The 11,206-nt window shown below is 36.6% G+C and overlaps 1 protein-coding gene across 1 annotated transcript; it reads left to right on the forward strand.

The window, feature by feature from the left end:
- Positions 1-723: 723 nt before the first annotated feature.
- LOC134806754 (uncharacterized) lies at positions 724-7,711 on the forward strand. Its single transcript, XM_063780075.1, has 5 exons — positions 724-1,061; positions 1,395-2,148; positions 5,494-5,592; positions 6,385-6,404; positions 7,422-7,711. The coding sequence occupies exons 1-5, from the start codon at positions 920-922 to the stop codon at positions 7,709-7,711; spliced, it is 1,305 nt and encodes a 434-aa protein (XP_063636145.1). The 5' UTR covers positions 724-919.
- The last annotated feature ends 3,495 nt before the right edge of the window (positions 7,712-11,206 follow it).

Raw genomic sequence — 11,206 nt, forward strand, 5'->3', positions numbered from 1 at the left:
TGTGTCATATACGGCGTTTTTACCTAGTTTCTACTTCGTAACTAAGTTAGAACGCCGCATAACGCATGTTTACCGCCTTCTTGACTAGTACGACCTACACATTTTTAAGCTTAATACTAATCTAAAGTGTTTTTTATAAAATTAAAAAACACTGAGCTGTTTAGAAACGTACTATAAATACCTAAAATAAGTACATATATATACCTACCACATACAAAAAGAAAAAATGGAAAAAGTTTTTCCGTTTCGTAGAAATTCAAGAAAGATGTTTGGGTTGGTTTTTTGCGATTATCTCGAAACTAGCTTTTGTCGAAAAACTGCCTTTTAGACTAGGACGGCAGGTTAGTGCATGCGCCGGTCACTGTGTTTTTTCGTAAAAACTCGCGATTTATCAAATATTTGTGTACTATGTTCTGTGTTCTCGATAAATATAACCCATCTTGTGATATTTTGGTGTTGTATTTCATATTCATGTTTTCGTTAAAGTAATATTCAAGATTGGAATGAAAGTTTCAATAAGGTTTGTTTCGTTGGTTAAGACGACTAGGAGACAATAGAGGTATGTAATAAAAGCTTATAACTATGTTTCCACCAGGAGTGTACTCTGCGGTAAATAATTTTACGTGTTTTTGGTTGTATACAAGTTAATTTATATGAAAAAACAAATCCCTTGTATCGTTCGTGTTTGGGCACAGATAAGACGAAAAATCACCGGTCAGGAACTAACCTCTTGACGTTACTGACGTTTTAATCTTCTCTCCAGTATTTCCGTTATGTTGGTATCGTTAATTTTCACTGCGCGAGCCAATCTATCGACATTTTTATTGACATCCGTGTTTAATCTGTTCGAAGTTTAAACTAAAGCGTCGGTTTTTTCTTTCTCGTGAAAATAGCCATTGCGTTTGTATTATTAGTCAAAATGCCGAAACGAAGGACCGAAGAAAGTGAAGAAGATTATTTAAAACGCAAAATGAAGCGTTATAAGAAGAAATTGGAGGAGCTCTCTATGAAAGATGCCGTCGAGGAACAACCACATGTCGCCGAAAAAGAAATTGTTGCAGGTACGCAAATGTAAATTTCCTCATCGTATTTTGAACGTTTGGGTTAAGGTGTGACTTACGTAAGCTACTAAATGCCAGACAGCCAGCTTACACTGCAAGTTAGCGCTACCACATGCGGGTAGACTTTGCAAAAAATTGTTTATATTAGTATTTTATATAATAGCGCTATCACTTAGCGGATAGACTAACAGAAATATATTAATTATATTTAGACAATATCATGAAGTGCTATCATTAGATGGATAGACCCATACCTCAAAAATATTAATTATGCGCTATCACTCAGCGGATAGACCTTATTCACAAGTTTAATGGTGTACTATGAATTTTCAGAGGAGGACAATGAGTTACCAGAGGACAATGTGTTAATAGAGGACAACCAGTTACCAGAGGAATTTCTTCTTGCCCTCGGCAGTGAGGGCGCAGAGAAAGAGGTTCGGGGAGATGAAATCCGACCGGAACTGGCAAATCGTTGGATTAAATTAATGAGTAATGGACTGGGAAAAGATGCACAAGAAGCCATTTTCAAAAAATATCCAACACCATCAAACTTTGATAGTGCAGAGGCCCCCAAGATTAATCCAGAAATTTTGGCATCTCTCTCACAGAGAACAGTTAAAAGAGATATGAGAATTGTACATCGGCAGAATTTGACTGGAAAAGTAATGTGTGCCTTAGGCAAAACGCTTACAAGCATTCTGAAGGGCGATATAAATTCTAAGCTCATTATAGAGCAGGTTAACGATGCAGCAAAATTATGTGCCGAAATTTACTATCAAGATTCTTCATCAAGGAAGTTTTTTGCCCTCGCAGGAGCAGACCAAACCATCAAAGATGCTGTTCGTGACTCTAAACCAGATAAATTCCTTTTTGGAATGAATTGTGCAGAGAACATTAAGGCTGCACAAGCTATTAAAAAAACTGGATCCCAAATAAAGGCTGCCGATCCTACACCACAGCATAGTGCTACAAATACAAAACCTTCTAAACAACAGCCTACGAGAAAAAAGCAGGGAAACTGGCGGGGCCCGCCACAACAATTCCACCAGCGGGCACGTGGCGGGCATCGTCCACATCCAACACGGAAGTACCATCAACACCAGCGGGATCAAAAGAGGGGTCACCGGACTCGTCACACCCATCGCCGTTAGACCATCAGGTACATGCGGGTAGACTGAAACATTTTTTAAATAATTGGCATGAACTCACTGAAGACCAAGTTATACTAGATTGGGTCCAGGGTTATGAAATCCCGTTTAGCCACACACCACCGCCATTCCAGTCAGCCCAACAAGTGTGGTCTAAAAAAGAGATATTTTTAATAAATAAAGAAATAGATAAACTTAAAGGTCTTGGTGCAGTTTCAGTATGCTCTTATAGTGAGGATCAATTTATATCTCCAATATTTTTAGTTCCCAAAAGTAATGGTGCATACAGATTTATTTTAAACTTAAAACACTTAAATCAATACATAACTACAGAACATTTCAAATTAGAAGACATAAGAACAGCATGTAAATTAATGACCAAGGATTGTTACATGTCAAACTTAGATCTACGAGAGGCTTATTTTTCTGTACCTATCTCAAAAAAATTCAAGAAATATTTGAGATTTCAATTTAATGGACAATTGTACCAATTTAATGCATTGCCTTATGGTCTCTGTAGCGCCCCATATGTGTTCACCAAGTTATTGAGACCCTTAAGTACTTACCTCAGACAACATAATGTAATATTAACCTGTTATTTAGATGACATTCTAGTTTTTGGTGAATCAGAGACAATTTGTAAAAACAATGTTTCTCTAACTTGTAAATTACTACAAGATTTAGGGTTTGTGATTAACTTTGAAAAGAGCGTACTATCACCACACAAAGTGTGTAAGTACTTAGGTTTTGAATTAAATTCGTCAAATATGTCAATCGCAGTGCCTGAACAAAAGCAGTGTTCGATATTAGAAAAAATATATGACTTTCAAAAAAGAAGCCATTGCAGTATAAGAGATTTTTCTCAGCTATTGGGGTCACTTAGCTCTATTGCCCCGGCTATACCATATGGCTGGGTTTACACCAAGTTATTGGAAAGGGAAAAATATCTGGCGTTACTCAAAAACAAAGAAGATTATGATGCAGTAATGGCAATTCCTAGGACTATAATCCCAGAACTCAATTGGTGGTGCAGAAATATTAATAACTGTAACTTAATTAAACAGCACATTTTTAGTCTAGAGATACATACAGACGCCTCGCTTACCGGCTGGGGTGCGGTGTGCCAGGGCGATAAAGCGTCAGGCTCCTGGTCACAATTAGAAAAAGAAAACCATATAAATTTTTTGGAGTTAAAAGCAGCGTTATTAGGTCTTAAATGTTTTACAAAAAATAAAACCAATTGTGAAATACTGTTAAGAATTGACAATACTACAGCTGTAGCTTATATTAACAAATTTGGAGGGATTCAATTTCCACATCTTAACAGAATAACCAGAGAAATATGGCAATACTGTGAAGAGAGAAATATCTGGGTCTATACATCTTACATCAATACCAAAGATAATTTTGAAGCAGATAGAGAATCTAGAAGAATTAATATAGAATGGGAACTTTCAGATACAGCATATTACAAAATTGTAAACAAATTTGGTAAACCAGATATTGATCTCTTCGCCTCTAGAATCAACTCTAAGTGTGAAAAGTTTATATCATGGAAATGTGACCCGGAGGCATTCACAGTAGACGCTTTTACCCTTAATTGGAGTCAATACTTCTTCTACGCCTTTCCACCTTTTTCACTTGTGTTAAAATGTGTTCATAAAATTCAGACGGATAAAGCTACTGGTATTCTTGTGTTCCCATATTGGCCATCCCAACCATGGTTCCCACTTATTACAACCCTCGTGGTTGGTCAAGAGGTTGCCAACCACTGTTTAACCCTAACAGAAATCTATTATCGTCTCCTTACAGACAAGTTCATCCTCTGCACCAACAGCTTACCCTGGCTGCAGGCTTGCTATCAGGGAAGCGTACGTGAGACGCGGCACCCCCACGTCAGCACTTCAAATAATGTTAAACTCCTTGTCAGCTAATACAATTAGACAATATGATTCACCACTAAAACTTTGGTGGTCTTACTGTACTAAATATAACCTAGACACTTATAATGCATCCATCCCATACATCCTTAAATTTTTGAGTGAATGTTTTGATACAGGAGCGTCTTATGGAACCTTAAATTCAACCAGATCGGCCTTATCCCTAATTATGGGACCCAAAATTGGAATAGATGATAGGATAAAGAGATTTATGAGAGGTGTATTTCGATCAAAACCTACTAAGCCCAAATATAATATAACTTGGGACCCTGAAATTGTGTTAAACTATCTAACTAGTTTACCTACAGCAGATATTTCCTTAGAAAAACTTACTAAAAAATTAGTTACACTTTTAGCGTTGACTACAGGACATAGGGTACAAACCTTATCATTAATCTTGTTAGATTATATAAAGTTCTCTAGTAATTCAGTCAATATTTTCATACCAGACATCATTAAAACTACTAGAAGAGGTGGCACACAACCATTGTTACAGTTAAAGGCATATGAGAATAATATAGAAATTTGCCCTGTTAGAACTCTAAGGACTTATATTGATGTAACAAAAGCTATAAGGAATACTTACGCTCAACTTATACTTACCTTTAAAAGACCACACCATCCGGCGTCTACACAAAGCCTAAGTCGTTGGATAAAAAATACTTTACATGAAGCTGGTATTGACGTGAACATATTTACAGCGCACTCTACAAGACATGCTTCGACTTCTGCCGATCTTAGATCAGGCATATCCGTTGATCAAATACAAAAAACTGCAGGATGGTCTGGAAGTTGAGAAACTTTCGCAAGACACTATAATAGACCAACCACGGGTTCTATAGAGTCTTTTAGTCATGCAGTTTTGAACACCGCCTCATCGTAGGCGTCCTAATTAAGTATTTTACTGTAGTATTAGAAACACTAGTGTGCCATGTTATTTACTAATAAGTTATAATAGTAAGATAATAGAAACAGACTGATTAATAATATGAAGAAGTTAATGTTTTCTTAAGTTTAATATTGTTGTACTAATTGTACGTTAAGTAAAATAAATGTTTATGTTACTCGATTTAATACCGTTTATTCATTCACAACCCAACTTTAAACATCTACTTGTAAATCCGACTCGGACAAGGACGGAGTATAATTACATGATCAAACGAACTTACCTTAAGTGAAGTTCGATCATGATTATACGAAGCTCCTTGTCTGAGTCGGCAGTCCCGTACCCTCCCATAAGCCTAGCGGCTTTATTCCCACATATAAGGGTTGTTCGTGAATAGCTTTAAACTAAATGACTTATCTCAGACCTGTCAAAACGACGGTGTTTTGTTTTTTTTTTAGCTTTGAAATAGTGACTAAGGCGCTGTACGACAGCGTTACTACTTGTAAATCCGACTCGGACAAGGAGCTTCGTATAATCATGATCGAACTTCACTTAAGGTAAGTTCGTTTGATCATGTAATAAACAAATCCTGCAGATTTAATTTTTACAGGATTAATGAAAGAAAAGATAGTTGCATAGTTGAAAGATATATCTTTCTAATACTTACAACTATATATTTTTTTTTAATGAATAAAACCGATATTCGATGTAGTGTTTGTGCTATTGAGCTATAGTAGGGATGACGTAGTCTCGGGTTCACGGGTGGTGGGGCGACAGTCACGTGAGAGCCGTTGGTGAGAGCGGACGTGTCGATCCTAGCTACTGGTGACGTAACGAGCCATATACTTGTCTCCCTGTGTGTGTGAGTACTACATGTGGCGACGAGAAAAAGGTCAGTAGAAATATATATTTTCGAGTAAGTAAACAAAAAAAAAATTACAAAGGAAATGAGGGTGTTTCAATAAATACATTTGTTTACATTAAGTAGATGTCTGTCTATCCTTTGATGTCTAATTAACTACACGATCAGGGACCAAAAGTAAGTAAATAACACGAATTTAAGCCATCTAATGAACAACCAGTTGCCAAAAAAGTTGTAACATAGAAAAAAAAATGTAGGTAACTTGAAGTAAACAAAGAAACTTATTTAAATCTTATCTATCAGGGGTACCTACTTAGATGGATTGAGTACAAACATTGTCGCGTTTCCAGTGCAGTACGATTTTGAATACCTAACTAGAGGGCTACGTCATCAATAGTTTTATTATACTGATGATAGACGGGCGCATGTATTATACAGCGAAGTTAATGCTTATTTGACCGTAATAAATGTTACTTTGTATCTGCAGATGTGTAACTGTGCTGACAAGTAAATATACGAATTATGGTAGTTTATATAATGAGATAATAATCTAAGTATATTGTTGTTCCTTTTGAGATTATGGATACGTACGTTTTACAATCGTACAAAAGTAGACATTGCGGTAATTTTATTCCTTGACAATTGATTTAAACTCTTGATGCTGCATAGTCAGTTAAGAAAGATGAGACTTGAAAATGTATAATTTTACAGAAACAACTTGTGTATAACCTTTCTTATCGCAAATAAATGATTATGATTATGATTTAAAAAAAACAGTGGTATTCAGTTCATCAACAGTTTGTATTTCCTTTATTTATTTTTTTATTTTGTATCTAGAATAAAATATATGTAACCTGTTAATCTAACGTACCTTAAGTAGATAAACTAAAAAAAAAAAAGAATACGTATAGTTTGTCACAGGATTGTCTCATTTCAATCATAGACAGAGAGAATCATACTATCTTTGTCTTACACTAGTACTAGCAGTACTAGCACCAAAAAGAAAAAGATGAGTATAGTTTTCCTGGTTCTTGCTGACTGACAAATTGGTTTGACCAAATATATATTATAGTACATTATTCAGTAGATGATGTAGGCAGTAAATGTGTTCCGGGCAGTATGAGCCCTCATGAAATTGTAAATCATACGTAAATGTGTTGTGGGCAGTATGGGCCTTCATGAAATTGTAAACCATGCGTAAATGTGTTATTGGCAGTATGGGCCTTCATGAAATTGTAAATCATACGTAAATGTGTTGTGGGCAGTATGGGCCCACATGAAATTGTAAACCATGCGTAAATATGTTGTGGGCAGTACGGGCCTTCATGAAATTGTAAACCGTGCGTAAGTATGTAGATAGGCAGTACGGGCCTTCATGAAATTGTAAACCGCGCGTAATATGCTATATAGGTACCTACACCAACGTGAAAGAGCACGATTTAGGCAGTATATAGTAAAATGTAAATCATACGTATATTGTATGGTATGTTGACTGCGTGGTCCATAGGTTACTTTTGGTTGCAGGTCGCCCCAAATATACTCCAAACATGGCAAATTTACTTCCACCGCCCGAGAAACTTGATTTCGAAGGTGACAATGCCACAATCGCGTTGCGTTGGGAAAGATGGAAAAGGTCGTTACAGATCTACCTGGATGCGACGGAAATTAAAGGTGCAGAGAAGAAGCGAGCTACTTTGTTACTTTTGGGTGGATCTGAGCTGCAAGAAATTATTTATAATGTGCCAGGAGCATACGTTGATGCTTCTGAAAGTAACGATGTTTTTAAAATTGCCATTGAGAAACTGGATGGATAAATGTTTGAGAAATTTGTAGTTAGGTTGCGAAATCAAGCTAGCAAATGCGATTTTAAGAGTTCAGATGAAAACTTGATTGATCAAATTGTAGATAAATGTTCTTCTTCAGAGCTAAGGAAAAAAATATTGACGTTAGGAGATAGTGTCACTCTAGATAAAATAATTGCAGAAGCTAATACACTAGAAGCGGTAGGGTATCAGCTAGAAGGATATGGACAAAACAAAAATGCGACAACTAACAATTCCGACGTTAATACGGTTTTGAATCGTTCAAGCAAACCGAGTTCGAATAAACCAAGAACGCAAAAATGTGGAAGGTGAAGCTAAACCCGAAAGTGGCCATTACATTTAAAAAAAAATAAGTTTTTGATTCGTTCTTTGCTTTCATGATAATGTTCTCCGCAAGGGCAAGTGCAAGTGGGCGTTCCCGTAAATCCGACATTCAGTAGGGGCCGACACTTTATGCACAGACTATGTTCAGTTGTTTTGTAAACTACATCCTAGGTACTCGAAAGATGTTCATGTGATTCGTATGCCCGCCTAATATGTTTTTATTAAATTAAAATTGCTGTATTGTGCAGTAAATATTAAGCTGCAGATATTTAATAATATTGGTACAAAAATCTTCCACGTGAAGGTATTTCCAGAAAATATGATTTTATAATTTAGTTTAGAAAAACTAGTCTGGTTGACATTCTTTACGTATGTACAGTGAGCTGCGAAATTGCATGGAGAAATTATGAATGAATTCATCGATAAAGTCGCCATGCACTTTTGCGGCTAATGGTACCTACGTTAGTAAAATTCTAATTTATTTGTTATTACATAGGGTTAATAGTGTTTCTCATTATTAGTTATGTTTATTTAGGATATCGATATCCTAAATGTCAGAGAATTTTCGTTGCTACAATGCTATGGCAAATGGCGAATAGTCATATCATACTAGAAAGTTTACAGTCACATTTGTTTTCAGACGTCATAGTTCCGTAAAACAATTTCCAGCGGTTGGCAAGTAGCATGCGTGTAGAGATTTCAAAAACACCAGGGTAACGTGACCATAACGTGAGTGCTCACTTAGGTATACCGGTTTTATAGCCCTTGACTCGCACAGGATAAGGAGCGATTATAATATGTTTTCAATAATTGATCAGAGCGTCATTCAGTGTTGATTAGCTGTACCTATTCGATTAGTGTTAGGCGAGCTTTTGTGAAATAACATAAAAGCCGAGATATTATAGTCTCTGGATTTAAGTCAAAATTAAAACAAAGACCTCGAAGAAGCTGTAATGGAGCACTTAATGATGAACAACTCGAGACCACATTCAGTAACGGAAAAAACACCTGCTGAACTATTTTTCAATAGACAAATTAAGCATAAAGTGCCAATCTGATTATTATACAATGAACATGAATTAGATGATTCCGAAGTAAGAGACAAGAACACAAAATATAAGGCGAAAGGGAAGGAGTATGGGTCTGGAAGAGAAGAGCAGAGGAGGTGTCATTTACAGAAGGTGACAAAGAGTAAAGTAATGAAAAAAAAAACTAGATAAATTGAAGAAAATGTAGAACTCAATCAAATGAACGGGAAGAAAAAGAAATAATAAATTAAAAATAATATATACGAAAGTAAACTAATAAAGAACTTTTGCTTACTGATTTAAATGTTAACCGATTTCTCTCAATAAAATTATAATAAGGAAGGGATGTAGTGTTTGTGCTATTGAGCTATAGTAGGGATGACGTAGTCTCGGGTTCACGGGTGGTGGGGCGACAGTCACGTGAGAGCCGTTGGTGAGAGCGGACGTGTCGATCCTAGCTACTGGTGACGTAACGAGCCATATACTTGTCTCCCTGTGTGTGTGAGTACTACATTCGATTTAACCAGTGTGGCGTCCTAGGGACCTACCTACGTGATCCATAACTAATTTTGCACTCACAATAAAAATGTGAAATAGTTATTTGTACAACAAGTACCCATATAACCTACATATAAGTAACCATACATAACAATAGCAAAGTTTGATATTTCTTCGAGTGCTTATTTTGAGTCCCGTGCAAGCAAAAGATTCTATAATACTCGTTACGCTCGTGAATCTATTATAGAATCTTGAGCGTGATAAGGGACTCAAAAGCGCACGAGATGTATATAAATAACTTTGATCTAGTGTTCTACTGTGTGATGATTTGATGAAGAATACCTAAATTTTTCAGGTTCAGGATGTCTAATATTTACGTTCTCACTTCTGAGGTGATTTGTGTGTACAACACGAGATCAAAGTTATTTACATCTCGTGTGCTTTTGAGTCCGTACCTACGTTCAAGATTCTAAATTACATTATAGAATATTTCGCTTGCACGGGACTCAAAATAAGCACTCGAAGAAATATCAAAACTTTGATCTCTTGTTGTACAAATAACTATTGTTTAAACTCAAATAATTTATACACTTATAGTGCATAGTACATTTCTTTCCTTTTTTTGAGTATCGTATGATTCTAATTTTAAAGATTTGTCAATAAATAAAAAAGTGGGTTCGAATAAAAATATAATTAAGTTTAAGTGTGTTAATTAAGTTACAGCATATTAGGTGTAAAATTAAGGGATCGAGTCCGAAACACCACGCTGCGCTCTAAGACTCGAATAATGGACGTAGCTCGGAAAGCGGCCGGGTTAAAATGGGACTGGGCTGGTCATGTCTGCCGAATGCCGGACGACTTGTGGGCCAAGTTAACCACAGAGTGGGAGCCCCACAAGTCTAACCGGGGAGCCGGCAGGCCTCGTCGGCGATGGCGGGATAACTTGGACTCCTTCTTGAGAGGCTGGCCAGATATTGCACTAAATAGAGACGAGTGGAGGAAGAGGGGGGAGGCCTTTGCCCAGCAGTGGGACACAGTGGGCTCTGAATAATAATAATAATAATTAAGTGTGTCATTTAGGAGCCCACGTGTGGTAGTTTTGTTTCATCTGTGTGGCTCTGTTTTTTTATTATATCTATACAATCTACTATCTAAAATAATTTGTACACTTATAAGTTATAAGTAGTGCATCGTATATTTTTTTACTATTTTTCTTGTGTCATTTAGGAGCACATGCATGGTAGTTAATTCTTTACTATTTTTCTTTTCGAGTATCGTATAATTTTAATTGTTAAGAATTTTTAATAAATGATAAAAATGTGAAAAACTGATTCAGGTCGTGAGAGGCACGAGATCTGTGGATTTTTAGGGTTCCGTACCCAAAGGGTAAAACGGGACCCTATTACTAAGACTACGCTGTCCGTCCGTCCGTCCGTCCGTCTGTCTGTCACCAGGCTGTATCTCACGAACCGTGATAGCTAGACAGTTGAAATTTTCACAGATGATGTATTTCTGTTGCCGCTATAACAACGTCAAGCAAAGCTGATTTGGCCAGGTAGCTCGAGATCGTATCGTGCCTACCCCTCAAAAAGGGAGGGACCGACATACATTTGATAACCAAAAGGGACCAACCAAC

The sequence above is a fragment of the Cydia splendana genome, chromosome 3 (assembly GCF_910591565.1).
Source record: "Cydia splendana chromosome 3, ilCydSple1.2, whole genome shotgun sequence".
In the NCBI taxonomy this organism is placed as follows: Eukaryota; Metazoa; Arthropoda; class Insecta; order Lepidoptera; family Tortricidae; genus Cydia; species Cydia splendana.